The sequence below is a fragment of the Plecotus auritus genome, assembly GCF_963455305.1.
Source record: "Plecotus auritus genome assembly, chromosome: 8".
NCBI classification, from domain to species: domain Eukaryota; kingdom Metazoa; phylum Chordata; class Mammalia; order Chiroptera; family Vespertilionidae; genus Plecotus; species Plecotus auritus.
The window spans coordinates 97,297,327-97,317,603 of record NC_137782.1 but is presented as its reverse complement, the minus strand read 5'-3'; the positions used below and the strand labels follow the sequence as shown (position 1 = coordinate 97,317,603).

General features: G+C 56.1%; 2 protein-coding genes across 2 annotated transcripts; one reads left to right on the top strand and one right to left on the bottom strand.

Annotated features, from left to right (window-relative positions):
- The first annotated feature begins 19 nt into the window (after nt 1-19).
- On the top strand, nt 20-5,706 carry PSMA7 (proteasome 20S subunit alpha 7). The gene is made up of 7 exons (XM_080686131.1): nt 20-354; nt 2,385-2,511; nt 3,148-3,272; nt 3,877-3,999; nt 4,359-4,478; nt 5,057-5,119; nt 5,489-5,706. Exons 1-7 carry the CDS (start codon nt 259-261, stop codon nt 5,579-5,581), a joined length of 747 nt encoding a protein of 248 aa, XP_080542257.1. The 5' UTR covers nt 20-258; the 3' UTR covers nt 5,582-5,706.
- A 1,938-nt stretch (nt 5,707-7,644) lies between these two features.
- LSM14B (LSM family member 14B) lies at nt 7,645-19,105 on the bottom strand. Its single transcript, XM_080686128.1, has 10 exons — nt 18,235-19,105; nt 16,178-16,341; nt 14,978-15,107; nt 14,119-14,235; nt 12,112-12,282; nt 11,820-11,897; nt 11,448-11,609; nt 11,036-11,186; nt 9,153-9,337; nt 7,645-8,694 (listed from the first exon to the last, which is right to left on the bottom strand). The coding sequence occupies exons 1-9, from the start codon at nt 18,359-18,361 to the stop codon at nt 9,166-9,168; spliced, it is 1,272 nt and encodes a 423-aa protein (XP_080542254.1). The 5' UTR covers nt 18,362-19,105; the 3' UTR covers nt 7,645-8,694; nt 9,153-9,165.
- Nucleotides 19,106-20,277: the final 1,172 nt, after the last annotated feature.

The window sequence follows — 20,277 nt, the reverse complement described above, 5'->3', positions numbered from 1 at the left end:
GACCGCCCTCCCCGCGCGCTCCGCGCCCGGCCCGCTGCCGCCCCGCCGTCCCCCGCCCCTGGCCGCCGGTGGTTCGGCCCGGCTCGGCCCCGCCCCGGCGCGCGCACGTCCGCCCGACGCCGCCGACGCTCCCTAACGCTGCCTGACGCAGTGGGTGGTGCCGGGGCGGGCGCCGCACGGCTGAGCGGAGTGGTGAGTTGTGGGCCGCGCGGCGGTGAGTGTGCGCTTTTCCCTGGCCTGGCCGCGCCGCTCGCCAGCATGAGCTACGACCGCGCCATCACCGTCTTCTCGCCCGACGGCCACCTTTTCCAAGTGGAGTACGCGCAGGAGGCCGTGAAGAAGGGCTCGACCGCGGTGAGCGGCGAACTCTGCGCCCGGGCCCGGCTGGGCGGCCGGAAGCAGGCGGTCCCGGGGGTGCAGCTGGAAGCGGGGCGGCCCGTGGCACGGGGGCACGGGAGGTGCGGTGAGCCGGCAGGGGCTCGGCCGGGGGATCGGGGGAGGCCCCCGGACTGGTCTCTCTGCCGGGGCGGGGTGGGGGTGGTGGTGGTGCCACCAATCGAACGGGACCCCGGCAATGGACAGCAGGGGGCTCTGGAGGGAGCGTCTCAATAGGGCCCGGAGGCCCGTGTGCGTCTTGTCACTGAGCCCAGGCCGTGGCCGCGCTGACAGTCTCCTCTTTGTCGTCAGTGCTTTTTGTCCGATTGGCGTTAGTTGGTCACAGGAGCCGACGCGTCGGTATCCCGGACGGAAATGGAAAGGGCACTTTGTGCACTGTGGATGCCCGGGCGGGAGCGGCAGAACGGGACCGTCTGATGGGACTGCCCTCCGAACACTGGGTTTTCAACAAGGGCCGTTGAGCGGGTGTTAGCTGGTGATCGTCAGGTGCTTTGCAAACCAGCAAATAGGGTACGATTGATGAGCTTCAAAGTGCCACCTTCCTCTTGCCTCTCGGTAGCTCAGAGCGGGCCTGGGACGTGACGGCCATCTTGCGCCGCCCCGCCCCCGCCCCCGCCATTGCCCGTGTGGCTGGATGTGGGCTGTGCTGAGGCCCCTGCGTGTGAGCAGGGCTGGGCTGGGCTGGCTGCTCACTAGCTCTGTGAATGTTAAGTAAGCAGGTGACTTAAGTGCATCCAGATAGGTCCCAGTTAGGGGACTTCCCCCACTAGGGAGAACTGTTGTCCTCAGGTGCAGGTGGGCTTCCAGAAAAAAGTGGAGGTTCTTGGTATGAGCTGAGTAGTTCCCACTGAGCTGGAGGTTCTCTCCTGGGCAAGGAGCCCTTGGGGGGAGTGGGGCAATGCGCTGACCCACTGTCCTGAGCCGTACCTCTCATTTTGAAATTCATGACGTCGTTATCAGTTTGCTTGTTGGTCAGTTTTTCTTTTATTACCTGGTATTTCAGATATTTGAGCAAGCAGAACAAAGAAAGCGCACAGTTCTGTGAATTTTGGTGTTTCCATTTCTTGAACATCTTTTGAAATTAAGATCAGAATCCATCTTGTGGCCTAACTCAGCTTAAAGAGCACTGGAACGAGAGTCTGCTGACCCTCTCCCCTGCCCTCCCCTCCCCCATATGATGAGGCTGGCTTTGCTTAACCCACCTAGCAACTCAGGGCCTGCCTGCCTATCCTGGGGAGCTCTGAAGAAAGCACCTTGAAATCTGACAGGGCAGACCAGTCATTTTGCACCCCAAGAAGCATTTGGTAGCCTGTGCAGACATTGTTCATTGTCTGACACTAGAGGGTGCCTCTGGCATCTAGGGGTAAACACCTTACAGTGCACAGGCAGCCCCCACCTCAAAGAGTTAGCCAGCCCAGGGCCCGCAGCGCCCAGGCTGAGGAGCCCTGCTCTGAACGAAGCGTGGATGTTGCTTCTCTGAGGGATTGACCCCATTTGTCTTGCACCTGCATTGCCAGGGGCCAGGGGTGGGGTGGGGGATTAACACACAGTAATTTTAATGCGTCCTTCTCCCCTGTTCAGTGCCAGCCATAAACAGTGCTAACCTCCCAGGAATAGTTGGTACAGGTGTCCTGCACCTATTCAAAGGGAAGGGTGGGTAGTAGTGTAGGTCACAAGCACAGAACCACGACTTTCAGAACACCTGGCTTGGACCCAGGGTCTCGGGCTGCGAGGCCTTTCGTATGACTGATTCAGTGGGTTGAGTGACACACGTACACACTGATGACACCACAGGAGTTGTCACTGAGGCTACAGGACTGGGCACAGTCACGACAGCTGGGGGAGCTCTACCACAGCAGATCAGTAGCATGGTTGGCCAGCGTGGCACCCACAGCGGTGGCCCAGGACCCTGAACACCTGCTCAGAGCTCTATGCCTGCTGCACATCCTCAGGTCACTTTCTTAGTGCTGTGTTGGTTTTTCTTGAAGGTTGGCGTTCGAGGAAAAGACATTGTTGTTCTTGGTGTGGAAAAGAAGTCAGTGGCCAAACTGCAGGATGAGAGAACAGTGCGGAAGATCTGTGCCCTGGACGACAACGTCTGCATGGCATTTGCAGGTGAGCCTGGGGCCAAGCGGAGCTTTGGGAGACGTATGAACTGGGTAAACCTGGGTAAACCCACGTCCTTTAAAGCAATGAATTTGGGCCTTTAAAGGGTTGGTCGTGGTTTCTTGGTGGGGAGGCTCGCTGCCCCTGGTGGCTGGAGCAGAGGCTGCAGGAATAGCTACCCCAGGACCTAAGGCTTTGCTGTCACCTCCACTATCATCGGCATGTCCCTGATTATAGTTACTGAGAGGTCAGGCTTTCTACAGCTACTGTGCCTGTGCAGTGGGGCTGGTGGGAGCTGTGTTCTCAGCGCTCTCCTCCCTTGGTGGATCCATTTGGGGAACATGCCAGTTCCCCTGTGCTGAACGAGGGTGACTTGCCTGACTTCACGGGGCCTGGCACACACAGCTCTTGGTGAGCCCAGAGGCTGAGCAGTCCACCCAGACTGGGGTCAGTGCTGCCAACGGACCCTGTGCTGGGCTTTAGAGAGCGGTCGCCTACCTTTCGGACCTCACGGACCACCAGTGGCCCACGGACCACCGGTTGGCGACCACTGCTTTAGAGGACTGGTTTTGGAACCCTTGCTGTCTGCTCATGTGATCTGTGTCTCTGATCATGGCCATGTGGTGATGCTGTGCTGTCCTGTAGGCCTTACTGCCGACGCAAGGATAGTCATCAACAGGGCACGGGTGGAATGCCAGAGCCACCGGCTGACGGTGGAGGACCCGGTCACCGTGGAGTACATCACCCGCTACATCGCCAGCCTGAAGCAGGTAGGTCCCACCTGCGGCTCGGCACTGGACACGTGTGGTCACTGCTTGGTCCTGGAGGGTGTCCTTCTGTATAGTGTGGGTGCTGGCACACGTCACTGCAGGAAAGTCGAGACCTGCACTCGTCCGGTGTCCAGCCCTGCTTGTGCATGTGTTTGCTGTTACTTGCCCATGTTGGTGGCATCATTCTTGTTGATGGGCATGGGGCAGTCCACACGCCTATTTCTGGAGGGAAGGGATAGTTTTATCTTGCCATTCTGAGTGATGGTCACTAAGGAGTTGGGAGGGGTTGGAAGCCACCCCTGCCCTAAGGTGAACTGCTGGTCACCTTTCAAACCAGCTGTGCAGCCAGAATGTGTGTCTGCTGTCCCACCCTCCGCATGACCTCAGCTGTGCTCCATGGGGCGGCCCTGGGCCCAGCCTGGCTGGCTGGGTGAGAATGCAGAAAAAGAGAGGGAGCGATTGCTATTCTTGCTCAACCTTTGAAGTAACCTGAGGAGGGGACCTGGTGCTGTCCTCATCCCTCACTAAGTGCAGTGGAGATTTCCCGTGGGCATGGGCGGGCTTGTGCTGCGATGGCACAGTGACGTGTTCTATTTCCTGTCAGCGCTACACGCAGAGCAATGGGCGCAGGCCGTTCGGCATCTCAGCCCTTATTGTGGGTTTCGACTTTGATGGCACCCCCAGACTCTACCAGACTGACCCGTCGGGCACATACCATGCCTGGAAGGTGAGTCCCTGGCAGAGAGGGGTTGCACGCTGTGTTGCCACAGTAAAGGGGCTTGGGAGGCCACTGGGGGGTTGTGCCTCCCTCAGGTGCATGTGTGCACACAGCCTGTTGAACAGCACTGTTTGGAGGGAAAGGGCAGTGAGCTGTAAGGACTCATGGCTTAAAGTGAAATGGCCACGAGTCTGTCAGCAACGAAATGTTATCTACTATTGGTGAGAATTGGGGCAGGGCCGGGAGCCCAGGCTGCTCTCAAGCACAGCACACAGGACGAGCAGGGTGGCGGCTGGCTGGCCCACACAGTGGCCGAGTTGTTGGTTTGGGTCTGGATTGTCCTGTGACGTATAACACTCCCCTCTCAGGCCAACGCCATAGGCCGGGGTGCCAAGTCAGTGCGTGAGTTTCTGGAGAAGAATTACACTGATGAAGCCATCGAGACAGATGATCTGACCATCAAGCTGGTGATCAAGGCTCTCCTGGAAGTAAGTTTGCCTTTGCATCTGGGCAAGATGGTGAGGACACCCATGCCATGAAGGTGTTCCCTGGGTGGCAGGCTAGAAGGGTTTGCTCTGCTCAACCAGCTCCTGCATATGACTGGCACAGCTCACAACCACACTCAGCCTTCCTGGGGCTCCGGCTACTGGGAGAGCAGAAATGAGGAGGACTGCTGGAAGTTGTGGGGTCTAGCATCTTGCAGATGCTAAAGGGCGAAGCCAGAGGCAGAGAGGGGCTAGTTGGAGGCTAAGCTGGGGTACAGAGAGCAGGGGCTTGGTGTCAGGAGCCCAGCTGCTGTGCAGGAGCAGGGACCAGAGACCCAGCCAAAGTCTGACTGCTAGGACGCAGGAGGCAGCGCAGAAGCTGTGGGTGGTGGGACTGCAGTGTGCCCGGCCTGTCCCGAGTGGCAGTGCTGTGTTAGGGTGCACAGGTGATCCTTTAAAGCAGCAGTTGCCAACCTTTCGGACCTCATGGACCACTGTTTGGTGACCGCAGCTCTAAAGAACCTATTTGGTCCTGAGGTGGGCATGGCTATCTAATGCTCTTCTCTCCCGCTCATCCCAAGGTGGTTCAGTCGGGTGGCAAAAACATCGAGCTGGCTGTCATGAGGCGAGACCAGCCCCTCAAGGTAAACCCATGTCTCTTGCTGTTTTCACGGTGGAGTGCTCCTGGGGACGGGCAGGGCAGTGCTGGTTCACGCTGCTGTGGCTTTAGCACCAGGCAAGGCTCCCCACAAACGGGTGGGAAGCAAGCGTGCCAGGGCTGACCGCATGGTCACAGATGGTGATCACGTGTGCTCCTGGCACTCGGACAAGCCGTCAGCAGCTGTGCAGGTTGGCTTCTGCTTTTCACTAATCCCCACACAGGCCACATGGCCTTGTCAACCTGCAGAAGCAGCTGTAGGGCGTCCAGGAGCACCCTCTCCCTGTGGGGGGCCTTACTGCACTGGGGCACCTCGGAGGCTGAGGGGCTAACCAGAAACTCTCTCTTTTGGTAGATTTTAAATCCTGAAGAAATTGAGAAATATGTGGCTGAAATTGAAAAAGAAAAAGAAGAAAATGAAAAGAAGAAACAAAAGAAAGCATCATGATCAATCAAATCTTGCTGGGAGCAATTTTTAAATGTAAATCATGGGTGATGTGAGAACCAACCAACGTGCCGGCACAGACATCCCATTGTCAGTGTCCTACAATAAACTCTCATGTTTTTAACCTCGCCTTTTTACAGGCCATTCGTCTTTTGGGTGGATTTATGGTAGCTCTTTTTTTTTTTAATTTTTATTTTTATTGACTTGAGTGGGAGAGAAACATTAATTTGTTCCACTTATTTATGCATTCATTGTTTGATTCTTGTATGTGCCCTGACTGGCATCCTGCAACCTTGGCGTAACTAACCAACTAAGCTACCCCGCCAGGGCTGGAATTATAGCTCTTGAGGAAATGGAGTTGACCCCTCTTGGTCAGTCTCTGAAAGCTTTCCTGAGTGTAAGCTTTCCTCCCCATTTTTGTTGCCAGGCTCCAAGACAACAGCCACAGTCTGTGTGGGGGTTGTCCCTTGGGGACTGTGAAAGGGCTGCAAGGAGTCGGAGCGCACGCAGTGCCAGGGGTGTCAGGGCTGCAGTGCGAGGCTGCTGTAGGTGGGGGCACCTGGCACTTACAACCCTCCTTTTCATGTTCCAAATAGGTTGATTGTTCCTTTGACCTTTGTTCAAGCTCATTAACATAAGGTCAAGGACAAGAGCACAAACAACACTCAGTTTAAGTGCTTTACCCCAAAATTTTGCATAGTAGCAGTTGTGTTCAGAACTAGCCTTGTGTTTATGGTTTTACTAGGTCAAGTCAACATTTCTCGTATTTTCTCCACTAAGACTTCTGGTACTTACTGTTACCCACCCTCTCGCTTTCTAATCTTTTTATCCTCACTGAGGACATTTACTGATTTTGAGAGAGAGGAAGAGGGGTAGTGTTCAGAAACATGGGTCGGTTGTCTCCTGCATGCACCCTGACCAGGAATCAAACCCATAGCCCTTGAGTGTACGAGATGAAGCTCCAACCGACTGAGCCACCCAGCCAGTGCCTCGCTCACTTTTTAGCCAGAAAACCTGTCCTCCTAGCCTCCAGGCCAGCAGCAGTGTAAGTCATAGTCTTAATGTCCCTACAGAAAACCCTAACAAGCCCATTGGCCTGCCACTCTGCAGGAAGCCGCTGGTCTTGGTGACAGGTGGCCTTTGGGTCCCTGGGCTGGTTGCCCCTTAAAACTCTGCTAGGATTCTAGGGTTCCCCTTTCTGCCTCCATCAGTAGCTTTCTTACTCCACATTCCCCTTGTGGGCACATGTAATCTACCTTCTAAAAAGGAATCAAGAGGCCCAGATACTTTAGTTCAGCCTAACACGCAATTGTCAATGGTTTTCAGTTCATTTGAGCAGCAAGGTTGGTCACACATGGGTAACTGAATTGATAATATGTAGAATCTCAGCACAGAAAATACTTTAGTCCAACTGTTCCCAACTAATTTCAAATTCATGCCCTGGCTGTCTGAATTTAGCTAGATCATGTGCACCTGGGAGGATTGTTTTCATTGGTCAAGGATGTTAGTTGCCCCCCTAAAATGGAAATTTGCCAAAAGTCAAATTGTGATTGACAGCCAGGCCCAGACCTCAGAGGCCTGCTGCTCAGTCCAACTCGGCCTGACTGGACCACAGGCAGGTATGGAGGGAGGAGACACGGCTGACCAGTGTATTGCTTCTAAAGTCACCTAAAACCCATCAGAGTGGAGGGATGCTTCAAAGTCTGAAACAAGGCCTGTCTGCTGCTCTGTAGTCCAGGGCCCAGCCCTGGAACAGGTTTGAAAGCATTGAGAACAGGGATGCTTGGCGGCTTAGAAGCTGTGGTAAGGGATGGGCCAAGGAACCATTTCTGAATCAGGTTCATTTATGAACTGAGTTTTAGAAACTACTGTGTCAGGAAAGCAGAGCCACTCATCCCAAAAGGGTGGCCCATGGTGAACGGGCCTGACACTTTGCCCAGTCCAGCTGAGATGAGCATCAGAGGTACCCTAAGAGCGACCACCTCAGGCCTGCCTGGGGCCAGCCTGTTAGGTGTGATGGGATTCAGGCAGAGTCAACGGGACCACTTACTTTCAAAGCAGAGAAGAAAATTTTAAAGTTTGCGTGTTTATTTTAATTACAATATACATTACTCCAACAGAGCAGCCCCACTGCTACATTCTAATTCTTAGCCATTAAGTCCTACAAAAATAAACCCAAGCTTTTACAGTAACTTAATACAGAACCAAAATCTTTATAGCTGTCTAGGGAATTTAGTTACCAAGGTGCTTATGTTCACCAAGATGCCCTGTCTTCAGCGGGGAGCATGCTTGTACTAAGGTGTCCCATTTACTCATGCAACAGTTTACATCCCACCTCCCTCCACCCACCTACAAAACAAACAACTATTTACAACTTGGAGCTCTATCAGCGGAGCTTGCAAAAAAGACTGGCTCATTTCCAAGTGGATGAGACTCGAACAGTGGCTTGAGTCCAACACTGACTGGCAGGGGCTGGCAGGACAGAAAGGATGGGTATGCCACCCCAACCCTGATTCCTATGGAAGCCAGGCTCTGAGCAACAGTTCCCAGCTCATGTTCAGGCCCCTTCTGTGCCTCCAAGGGTGTCAGCCTACCAGTCCCAACCTCGACACCACTACCCTGGACATCAGGTGGTCTGTCTGCTCACACATGATCTGCAGGACCTCCACTTCCCCTACTGGGGCCCACCTGACCCCACACCCCCTGAGCTGGCCCTGCCTTGCTCCTGAGGCCCACCAGTGGCAGTGGGTGTACCAGGCCAGCAGCATGAGGGCCAGCTGGGTGACAGCTGTGCCTGGCTGCCACACGGTCCACTTTAAAAGTCAAAGTTGTAAAAAAAAAAAAAAAAATTTTTTTTTTTTCAAAGTGAGGATCAAGCTTTCGCTCTAGAAAACTTTTTGCAAAACACCAAAACCGTGCATAACTGAAGAGGAAAGACCCAGAGACCTCAGAGAGGTCACCCTAAACACTCCCCGAACATGAGCAGTTCTAACTCAGACCATGTCCAAGTTCCATGACGTCAAAACAAAAGTAATAAACGGTGACCCAACATCTGTCTGTCCAGTAAGTGCAGCGTCCTCACTCAGCTTCGTTTCTGCCGCTGCCTCTGCAGGAGCCTGCAGGGGGAACATGACACCATGTGAGTGCGCTCAGCAGGCGTCCCCCCATGTCAGGCCAGGGCTTCCCAGACTCCTCCATCACAGCCCACCAGGAAAATTCTTTCTGTACGCACGAGGCAGCAGGCAGCTCCAGGTCCCATCCACATAACCCACTTATCACCCAGATACCTAAGGAGCACACATATCACCCGGGACCTCGTGAAAAAGGCAGGGCCAGGCTGCACCGAGACCCTGGCTTGTCACAAGCTCTCCTGGCTGACCCCCTCCCCCAAGGAACAAGCACCCAGCCTTCCTGCACAGGAACCCACTTGGACAACACTGGGCCCGGGGTCCCCAAGAGCCCGCTGGAGATTTGGAGGGCAGCCCTCGGCTCTGCACTCTTCCTGAAGAGGCTCCCTGCAGGGTACTGTGTCCCCATGCCCTCCCCTTAGAAGACCCGCAGGTCCCCCACCCACCTCTGGCTGCTCTTCACACCCTGCCAGTCCCGGCTCTATGGGAAGTTGGGTTACGCCGGGTGGTGCCACTGCCCCTGCCCCCTCGCAGTCCACCTCGGAATCCACGGCCACGAAGAAACCTTCCCGACACCCCGAAGGTCTCCGTGTTGAGCTTCCTCTCCTCAGCCCACGTGGTCCGCCTAGAACTGAACCAGACAAGGGCTGTGAAAACTGACTGCAGGAGCAGCCATCCCAGCTTTCTGAGCCTGGGAGGAAGGACAGACAGTCACTGTGTTCCTGGAGCCATTGGAGGGGTGACCCAGCTAGTCCCCTGCAGTTCGACACCCAACAATGCAGGTGCTCCAGGCCCGTTCCTCATGGAACTAGGCTGCTGGGCACAGAGCTCACGCCTCTGTCCCCCAGACAAGCCCATGGCACTACTGCACTCTAATGGAAGCCTCCCTGCTGCTGGTCTCAGGCCTGCACAGTCTCCAAGACCTGAAGCAGACCATGGGCCCTCCAAACAGGCTTCTACCAGATGAGGGGCTGGGCTAAATAGGCAAGGTCCCCGGGAATGTGCTTAACTTTACGGGTGCTGGGAACCAGCACAGCACGGCTCCAGAACCCGTTGTGTTCCCCAAGCATCTCTAGTAAAGACCCGCAACTGTTAACAATTCTCATTTAAAGAAACAGCAGCTGTGTCCCAGCTGCCACTGAGGCCAACCAGCTCTCCTCACATCCTGCCAGCAAACCACTAGCTCCACCTTCAAAGCAGTTCAGAAGCCAAGCCTCTCTCCATCCACCAGCCCCAGTTGAGACACCTGAACTATTGGGAAGCGGCCACCTGCAGCCACTCTCACCAAAGACCCACGTGGTAAAAGGTCAGGTGGCTTCAATCCTAGGCTCCCAACCTCTGACAGCTGCCTGCCCTGCCCACCGGAACAGGCTTGAAAACCTGCTCTCTTGGCCCACAGCACTCCTCAGCCCATTTAGAATCACCGCCTGGTTCTCCTCAATGCATTTCAATCTTATGTGTATCTTGTCCCTCCTCATCCACTTTCCCTGCGCAGGGGAGTGAGGAGTCCCAGCTTGCTTTCTGCTGCACCCTCCATGCTCAGCAGTGTGCCTGACACTCTGCTTGCCAGGGGACGGATAGGAGTTTCTGCAGCATGCCTGCTCAGCAGATTTCTCTCATGGTCTAGCTCTAGCTTGTTCACGGGGCAACACCTGAGTAACCAGCCATCAGGTGTTGAAAACAAATCACACGAGCCCTGACCAGTTTGGCTCAGTGGATAGAGCGTCGGCCTGCGGACTCAAGGGTCCCAGGTTCGATTCTGGTCAAGGGCATGTACCTTGGTTGCGGGCACATACCCAGTAGGGAGTGTGCAGGAGGCAGCTGATCCATGTTTCTCTCTCATCGATGTTTCTAACTCTCTATCCCTCTCCCTTCCTCTCTGTAAAAAAAAAAAAAGAAATCACACGAGGGGTCCCACCTCAAGCGTCAGGTGCAAGAGCACCTGGAACAGAACACTCCTAACACTCAGGCAAGTTGACTCAGGTAGCAAGGGCCTCAGGCCTCCAGCGTCAGCTGGGAATCAGGAAGTAAGTCCATAGTCACTCAGCTGGGGAGTGGGGCCAGCACAGCCTCAATGGGCAGGGCAGAGAAGCCAGGAGGGAAGTGAGAGTGGGGTTCGGGCAGACCCCTCAGTGCCTGTGACTGCCAGGGTCTCTCATGCTACCACCACGGGGACGGATGCGTCCACTGTGGCAGACACCTGAGTAGGGCCCAAACCTGAGAGCTGAGTGGTCACCAAGAGAGTGCGTCCCAGTCCTGGAAACTGAGGCAGAGTGTGTTTTCCCACCAGCTCACCCGGACCCCCACCCCTCTCACCCCGCCCTCCGACCTGGTCTTGAGTTCAGAGGAAATGTTGTCAAAGAAGGATTTGGACTTGTCATAGTAGCAGTTGGGCCCCAGGTGGTCCTCCTCAGCAGGAGCCTCGTCACTCTGGGTCACCACTGCCGGGTCCTTCTCTTCCCCCTTCTCAGCTTTGTCATCTGCACAGAGAAGTGGAGCCCACTGAGTTGCTGGAGGCAGAAAAAAGCACCTCTGTCTTGGCAGGCCCACTGTTACTCAGGAGCCAAATGAGTGCTCTGTGCTAAGTGGCTTCTCCCTCCAGCCCATGCCATCCACCCTACAGGGCACAGCTCCCACACTGGCCCCCATCACCCCCCCGCCATCTCACGGCTCCAGCTGTCTGACCCACTTTGTGGATACTCCATGGAGAACGAGGGCAATTTCCACATGAGGACTCAGACCTTTGAAGTTCAGTTTCTTCTTGAACTCCTTGTCCAGCTCCTCGCGGTTGAACTGGGCGTTTGCACTCTCAAAGTCAAAGTCCCCCTCAAACTTGATTGTGTTCTCCTTGACGTTGGTTGGACGGCTCTGCCCTCTAGAGCGATTCCTTGTTCGTCTGTTCCCTGTGAGGAGAAACGACAGTCATGGCTGATGAGCCACCAATTACTGAGTGTGAGACAGATGACAAAGAGAGGAAAAAGAAGAGAGCACACTGAAGCCACCACCGAGCCCTGGCACCCCTGAAACCGTGCCAAGAGAAGCAGGTGGGTGGCGGGGGGAGGGGGTTAGGGGTGGGGGCAGAGAGCATGCCAAAACGTGACAGCAGCTGTTACCTGATCTCCTCCTCTGGGGCCTCCTGTTCTCGTCGTTCACCTGCCCTGGCGTTTGCACAGCGGCTGGCTGAACTACATCTAAGGCGCAAAAGGGGATAGTAAGGCAAACGCCTGCCAGAGCAGAAGCTGGGATGGAAGCAGGTGGCACCACCCCAGGGGACATGCGGCAGGGGCCTGCCCTGCAAATGCATGTGGTGTTTAGGAGGGGTGCAATTCCTTTTACAAAGCCCCCAGGCAGCAGTGTGCACGGTGAGAAGAGGGAGCACACCCCAGGGAGCGAGTGTTTCAGTACCGCTGGCACTCTTGCCGCTTGGCGGGGCCGGGCGCCCGTTGAGCTGCACCCCCACGGTGCCCTTGCCGCCAGGTAACAGCTTTTTGGCGTTCAGGTTATCAAGAGAACCAGTCTGGACAGCCTGCTCCACCATGGGGCTCTTGCCAACAGGGATGGATGGAAACCCAGCTCCTGAGTTGGGGAGAGAAGGCAGGTTGACAACAGAGAAAAGGAGAAAGTTCCTCGGTCCCCGCAGACACTTCTGTTCAAGCAGGGGGAGAGGCAACCACCTAAAAGGGGTCTACCCAACCCAGTCCAAGCCCCCTCAGCAGGCCGCACCTCTGCAGCTAGCCCCAGCAGCAAGGCCAGCTCAGCCTAGAAGCTGAGCCCCAGGCTCTGTGAGGAAACCCCACAGAGGGAAAACACCTGGCCACAAGGAGCACCTCCCAGGTGGTTTAGAAATGGCTTTCAAAAAACCACACAAGCTCTGACCCCAAGGGGGCTTTGTGGTCCCGAGATGCTGTATGAGGATTTGTTCCACACTGGCCCACACTGAGCAAGAACCATCCCAGTCTGGGATTGTCCAGAAAACGCAGTGGCCAGCCATTGGAGTTAAGGTCTTAGAATACTGTTGTTTTTGCGTAAGGCGTAACAAAGCAGAAAAGACGAGCAGCGCTGACTACAGAGGAGTGCGGCCTGTGGTGCTCTCGAGGGTCCAGGCTTGTCCTGAAGAACGAAGGCTTCCAGGCTGCCCTGGGCAATGGAGCTATACTCCCAGCCCTGAGCACAGGACACAGATGCTCAGAAACCGAGCCTCACAAGAGGGTCCTCTAAAGAAAGATGACAGAGGGATGTGCCTTACTCATCAGCAGTCTACTCCCCTCTCACCCCGGTCCTGGGTCTGTGGGTGGAAGTGTACCAAGGTCTGAGACAGAAAAGACCAGCCCTAACCTCGGGGTCCTTAGTCCGAGAGGGGTGGCCCAGGACAAGTGAAGATCACAATTTTTTTTTTCCAATGGGACAAAAACCAGAGAAATTACTGTGACAAATTCCTTGTCACCCGATCAAAGTACTCCTAGGGCTGACTGGAACAGCCTTGTCACAGGCAACTTCAGTGTCCCTACAATGGGCACTGCCCCAGAGCACTTCCTCTGGCTTGTCACCTCCCCAGCACAGCCTTCCCTGAGCCGCACAGCCCAACTGAGTCCTCACACTCTAATGCACAGGCAAGAACCTTGGGCCTCTTTGCTTTCTCTGACACCGGTGGAGCAGTTAAACCATCTTGCCTAGGCGCAGTTTTCAGGGTCCTAAGAACAGAGTGTCTGCGTAACATTTAAGGAGGGAGAAAGCATCACTCCTTGGTACCACAAGTGCATTGGCGCCCGTGCAGGGCACATGCAAAACACAGGCTGACAGGCACTATCCTGGACCGAGTGAGTCTCCACAGGGTGTGGGCAGAGCTCTGCCTCCAATCATGCATGTCAACTCCAGACCCCCAGCAAAACGCAAAGAACCAATGCCAGGCAAGGCCAGAAACCCCCACCACCAGCATTAACAGGCCGGTCATCAGCCCACACTGTTCACCTGTCAAGAGCTCGGGTTGGTCACCCAACTTTAAAGTGGTTTCATCATACTCAGCCATGTGAGGCCCAATTTTGATGAGTGAAGAATGTTTCCCAGGTCCCAGAGCTGCATGCAGCTGCTCAGCAGGCTCCCCTGCAGTCTTCCCCAGCAATCCAGACCAGGGAGGACCGGCCAAAAGCCAGGGGAACAGCCCTCTGAGCAGAGGGCAGTGCCCACACGTGGCAGTGACAGCACAGCAAGCGAAGGGCTCCCTGGTTCTTTCTAGCCCTTCTTTATAACCAGAGTTCCTAAGTCAGGACCATGTGCTGAACCAGAAACGCAGTTTAACTGATCCACAGGCTCAGCCAATCCTGTCAAAGCCACTGTCCCTCTGGGCTATCTATGGTTTACCCCCCTGCTCTCAGGATGGAAAGACAGCGTGCAGTTCTCCCAAACTGCCGTTACCCTTGGAAGTGAGCTGGTGTGGCTCTGAGGACATGTCAGGCTCTGACACGGGCTGTGGAGATGGAGAGGAGCTAGGGCTGGAGGCTGCAGCTGAGGCTGGAGGGCTTACCAGCTTCTCTAAAAGAAGAGAAAGGAGAGAAGAGCAAAAAGAAAGGGCACAGATAAGTAATGAGACACTTGTCTTGCATTTAGCAGGCTTGGAAAGAGCCAAGCATCTCTCCTAGGACACTTTGCTCACACAAACCTGTTCTAGAAACACAAGCAGCTGGGCCGAGAGGGCACTGCCACACTAGGCACATCAGCCAAGACAACAGGACTCAGAAGCAAGGGACCCACACAACTGTTGAGGGCCTGATCACACCCTATTGGTAGAGCAGGAGCGAGGTGGGTGAGGCTGCCAATCCCATGGCCTGACTGCTCAGAAGAGCTTCGGCCAGGCCCAGGCAGATCCTCACTACGTGTTAGGATAATCTTATTCCAGGGTTATTCAACTGGGGGAAACAATTTCTGAGCGAGGCATCGACAGGAGAATGAAGAAGTAGTAACCCGGCAGTGCTGTATTTAAGTTTTACATTTGCAGGCTTACAAATGTGCAAGGAGTCAGAAGCACTGTGACTATACCTGGAAGTTATCAGGTCTTTGAAGCAATGTACCACGGCCTCCCCCAGACCTGGGCTGACACCAAATGAACATGGATTTGGTTCACCTGTTCCAGGACCCAGACTGCTGCCTCTCCTACTCTCAGTGAGTAGTCACTGAACGTCCTAGCACTCGAAGGAAACAGTGTCCCCATCAGGAGCTGAAGCCCACTTCCTGGAGGCCACAGCACGGCAGGTTAGCAGAAAGAAAGGTTACTCACCTAGACCCAAGGAAGCTGCATACTGCTGACTAAGCAGGGAGCTGGCGGCCAGCTGGCTGTAGGGCGGCATCCCTCTGAAGGGGCTGTAAGGCACGTGGGGCTGGAAGGAGGAGCCCGAGCCCAGGGAAGACTGAGCAAGGGGACACACAGGTGAGAGCAGCGCCAGGCCCCCGTCACCCGGCCTGTTCAGACAGGGACAGACACCCCAGTCTGCCAGCCTGCTTCCTGGAAGCTTGGATGACCCTAAGGGGGGTAAGCTCCCAGGATGGTCTAGCAGTGGTCGGCAAACTGTGGCTCGCGAGCCGCGGTTTGCCACTCTGTTGACTAATGAGTTTGCCGACCACTGGGATAGGGGCTTAATCACAAGGAACAACAACAGCCTGTAATTATTGGAATCGAGAGTCTAGGTCAGTGATCAGCAAACTCATTAGTCAACAGAGCAGCAAACCGCGGCTCGCGAGCTGCAATTTGCCGACCACTGGTCTAAGGGAGCTTACAGCTGCCTTTTCCACATTTTATCCCCAGCCCCACCTGCCCAGGTAATTCTCACTCAAATTTCTCCTAACTCAATTAAGCCCTCTAATGGCTCCCCACTGCCTGCATCAGGTAGCCTAGGCTCTGCAAGAGAGAGGACACACCATCCTTGGCTTGGCCCTGCCCCCTATGGGAAGGAGGCCAAGAGTCCCCATTCTCTCAGGCCCACTTAGGGGTTTCTCCCTGCAGTTTGTGCTCCAAAGGAGCTGGTGAGTACTTAATTTACAAGTCAGGAGAAAACATTAACCTGGGCTCCCTAGTAATCCTGGGCAAAACACACCATAACACAGCACTGCAATTTAACATCTGGGCAGAGTTAACAGAACAAGTCCTGCTGTTCCTGCTAGCATCTTATGCCATGCACACCATACCGCTGGGGATTTAGACTGACCACCGATTCCTTGGGCCCACTCCCCCGCCCCCACTCCCCCGCCCCCGACACACTGACACACACACAGCATTATCTCACTCCACACATAATACTGATGCTGCAGGAGTTAAGGCTTTCCACAGCAACACCAACAGCCTGGACAAAAACTAAACAACTTTTCATTAAAAGGCCATTCCTAGAGTTGAGCGCTCTGGCCAAACAGTCGACACCAAGTTCCACTTGGCCTCCAGCGCCCCTCAGAGATTGTGTCCCACAGGCACAGAGCCCGCACTCACTTGGACGATGGCAGGGTCCTGAGGGAGAGAGTGCTGAGCTTTCGGAGGTTCACACACTGTGATGTCTTTGATATCGCTTCCCCGGAAAATGATGTACTCATAAATTTCCTCTCTGGGAGGGGCAGGCCTATCTGTGGGACGGTCTTCAGTACCAAAGGACCTCACTTAGGAGCAGAGGAGAAAACACGTTAGTTGTCCTAGCCAAGTACATTCAACCAACTCTTTAAGGCTACAGCCCCTTCCTTGGGTGCCACCCATAGCCTGGCACCGGTTTCCACACTTCAACCACTCCCCACTCCAATTTTCAACAGGTAAGACCCCAGTTGGCAAAGCTCCAAAAAGTTCTAGGTCACAAAAATCACAAGAACAACTCTCGGGCCTGGCAGCCACAGGAAGCTCAATGTGCTCACAGTAGAACAAGGTCTGCTTTGCAGAACCCCCTCACATCTCACTTGACAGATTCAAAGCCCAACAGCTGCTTTTTGATAGGAACCTGCGGACACATTAGCCCTGGGCAGTCCCCCCTTTTCTGGGAGAGAAGTGAATACATTGACAGTATCGTTTCCGCCCTCCTACCCACACCAGCCTGGGCGGAGCCTTTACAGAGGGGATCCAGAACTTGACCCACCCCACCAGCTCCTGTGTCTATGGAGGGACTTCTCTACCCCTATGGGCTGGAGCCCAACCAGGTCTCCTTAGATCTCTGGGCGCCCTCTATCTAATCTGAGCACAACTCCTGCTGCGGAGCAGGGGCTACTTTGGGTCTGTTTCTCCAACTGGAATGTCATGTAAATGTAGCAAAGTGCCGGGAGTACAAGGGAGCCAGTACAATAGAGCGCATACCTCCTGACACTGAACTATCTTCCTGAGCAGCGCAGTCTGCGCCAGGACTGGTGCACTAGGCTTTACAAGGAGTGTGAGCCCTAAGGCCTGGGCTCCCTCTGACATCAGAGGGAGCTGTGCCCACTTAAAGGCCTCTGGTGGTATCTCTGGCCCATCCAGGTCCAAACCAACAGGGATTCTGTAGACCTGGCTGCACTCGGCACTTCTCTGGAAGAGGCATAGAAAGGACACTCGCCATCTTTCTCAGAGGATGTAGACAAAGAAAGTTTGAGGCCACCTCCTGCCTCAACAAGCTCAGAAAAGAGCCACAATCCAACCAACTTCCTTCCACGAAGTGTCCCAGAAGGCTCAGTGTGGTTCCCAGTGCTTACAGGGAGCGATCTGTCACTAAAGGGTAAACCCACAGACAATGTCTGGGGTAGGGTCAGCAACCACTTTAAATGGGGGCACCTAGCTGCCAAGGCTCCTATGCTGACATGAGGTTCTGATAAGACGCGGTATTTGTTTAGGCTCAAGGCCACGGCTGCTTAATACTTTCCAGAAGGGCTTGCAGGAGCCGGGTTTTCTCCCCTTCTGGGGAGGCCGGGGCCGAGGGAGGGGCCTCCGGCCCTCGCCCCACTCCCACCCGGACCGGGTCGGTCGGCGCCAGCTGCCCCTCAGTCAGGTGGGGAGGAAACAGCCCAGCTACCGACCCCCACCTGCAGAGGAGGGCGGCGTGAAGAAGGGGGCGGCGCCGCGGAAGCTGGACCCGCCCCACCTCCCCACTCCAACAGACTGGGCGGGCCGGCGGCACACAATAACGCCGGGGCGGGGGAGACCTTTGTGCCGGCTCCGAGTGGAGGCCTGTGCCGGCTCCGAGTGGAGGCCCGGGGCGGGGCGGGGCGGGGCGGGGCGGGGCGGGGCGGGGCGGGGCGGGGGGGCGGAATGAAAGGGGGCGAGGGGGGGGTGCCAGGAGGGTGAGGGCCTGCGGGGGAGGGGGTGGGCAGGGAGTATGCCCTGCGGGGGCGAGAGGGGTGGCCGGGGAAAAGGGAGAAGATGGCCGAGGGTGGGGGCCAGCAAGGGAGACGGCCTGCGGGGGGAAGGGTTCAGAGGAGTGAAGGCCCAGAGAGGTGATGCGGGCCAGGATCCTGCGGGGACCCCGGGGGTGGGGGTGGGGGTGGGGCCGGGCTGTTGGCGGGCGGGGGCGGGCGGTTGGGGCGCCCGCGGGCCGCTACCTTTGGCGAGCGCCACGGTGGAGTTGTCCGTGTCTATGGTGTAGAGGATGCCCTCGTAACGGATCTGCGCCTTGGAGATGAGGCTGATCTTGCTGCCCAAGTACGGGGTGCCCGACGAACCACTCATGGCGACGGCCGCCCGGCCGGGCCTGGCCCGCTCGCCTCCGCGCTGTCGCCTCGCCGTCCGCTCTGCCTCCGTGCCTCCTCACCACCGACCGAGGGGCCCGTGTGGAGACAAGCTAGCGAGCAGTCGCGCGCGACCGGTGTCTCCGAGGGGAGCGCGGGGGAGGAGGGGCCGCAGCAGCCACATCCGGGGCCTCGCCACGCCCCGCCCCGCACGCTCGTCGCCCATTGGCTCAGCGCTCTGGCTCCCTTTAAATATGGCCGCGCCGCCTGCCTGGGGGCGGGCTCTCGCGCCTCGCCTGCGCAGTAGGCCGCGCTAGTCCCAGCTGGTTTTCTCCCTCTCCCCGCCCTTCTCGGTCGGCTCCTGGCGGGCCCCGCGCGGGGGGCAAATGGGGAGCCGCAGCGCGAGACGCGGCGGGAGGGTCTGGAGGAGGGGTGGGAATGGGGTTGCGGAACGCGCGTGCGCGGGGCGGGGTTGCGGGCTGGGGTGCGCGGCGGCGTGACGCCGGGGCCCCTGACCTAGGAGGTTGAAGCCGGTGTGGAGGTGGGTAGTCTCTGCGCTGCGTCAAGGGCCCCTGTCCTGGGGGCGGGGGATGAAGCCGGGGTAGGGGTGGTACCTGTCCCGCGGGACGAAGGCTGGGTCCCCTGTTCTGGGAGGGAGGGGGGGCGAAGACGGGAGAAGGTCTCTATCCTGAAGGCAGGGACCGTGGTCGCTCTCGGGGCATGGGGTGCTGTGGTAGCTGCGGTAAATAGCACTTTCGGCGCGTCAGTCGCTAAATATAACGAGCTGAACGCATCTTCTCATTGAACCCTGCTCCTCTCCCAAACCTGGGGTGGCGTTCCCGGTGCCTTAAAATAAATATCACCCGCCATCAGGGCCTCAAAACCCACCTGACCGGGCCTGCCTGCCGCCTTGCCGGGCTGCCCCAGGCCTGGCCGGATCCCCGGCTGTGAAGTGGAGGAACTGGCGGTCCTCAGTCGGTTTGGATTTACCTTCCCCGTCCAGCGCTCAGCTCCATTAGTGACTGTGCACTCACTTTTTTAAAAAGTATATTTTATTGATTTTTACAGAGAGGAAGGGAGAGGGATAGAGCGTTAGAAACATCGATGAGAGAGAAACATGGATCAGCTGCCTCCCGCACACTCCCTACTGGGGATGTGCCTGTAACCAAGGTACATGACCTTGACCGGAGTCAAACCTGGGACCCTTCAGTCTGCAGGCTGACCCTCTATCCACTGAGCCAAACCAGTTAGGGCATGTGCGCTCACTTTTTGTCTGCCTCCCTCTCCCTTGACTGTGCACATCAGATCAGGGACCGCTTTGGGGTCCTGGAAAAAAACGTAGTGGGTAGTGACCAGTATTTTATAAAAATAAAACAGACTAAGAAAATATTGGAGTATTGCTTTGTGAAACAGTTATTTCGCTTATACATAGTATTTAAGTAGATACTTGCTTAAGAGGTGAATGTATTTCTGTAAGCACTAGGGGAAAGCGGCGGCAGAGAACTTACCTACTAAGCAAGGTAGGCGTACTGACTCCCCTTTTCCAGGATGGTTGAGGGGGGCAGGCTCTTGCCCTTTGTAAACCCTGGTCTCTCCTGCACCCAGCAATATCTAGTAAGAGAACAGTAATGAGTCTGAGAAAAGGGAAACGTCTTCAAAATTTATCTGCCAAAATGCACCTGTATGTTCCAGAATTGCTTCTTGGCTCCTGGAAACTCACTGGTAAGAAGGGGGGCAGCCTAGCCACAGAGTTCACCCAGCCCCAGTGAGAGAGATCAATGACATGGCACTCTCCCTCAGCACAGCACAACCTTCCCCGGGGGTGCGCCTGTCTGGAGTAGGTGCTGCCCCAGTTCTCCGGAGCATCTCACATCCTCCTTCCCCCCACTTTCAGGTCCAGAACATGATTTGCCCAAG

What these genes read in the sequence shown, in the direction of transcription:
- PSMA7 (XM_080686131.1), top strand. Translation starts at nt 259, where the DNA reads ATGAGCTACGACCGCGCCATCACCGTCTTCTCGCCCGACGGCCACCTT. An exon ending in TGAAGAAGGGCTCGACCGCG is followed by an intron (nt 355 to 2,384) that starts GTGAGCGGCGAA and finishes TTTTTCTTGAAG; the next exon opens with GTTGGCGTTCGAGGAAAAGA. An exon ending in GGCGAGACCAGCCCCTCAAG is followed by an intron (nt 5,120 to 5,488) that starts GTAAACCCATGT and finishes CTCTTTTGGTAG; the next exon opens with ATTTTAAATCCTGAAGAAAT.
- LSM14B (XM_080686128.1), bottom strand. Translation starts at nt 18,361, where the DNA reads ATGAGTGGTTCGTCGGGCACCCCGTACTTGGGCAGCAAGATCAGCCTC. An exon ending in ACACCAGCTCACTTCCAAGG is followed by an intron (nt 12,283 to 14,118) that starts GTAACGGCAGTT and finishes TCCCCAACTCAG; the next exon opens with GAGCTGGGTTTCCATCCATC. An exon ending in AAGCGGCAAGAGTGCCAGCG is followed by an intron (nt 11,898 to 12,111) that starts GTACTGAAACAC and finishes TTTGCGCCTTAG; the next exon opens with ATGTAGTTCAGCCAGCCGCT.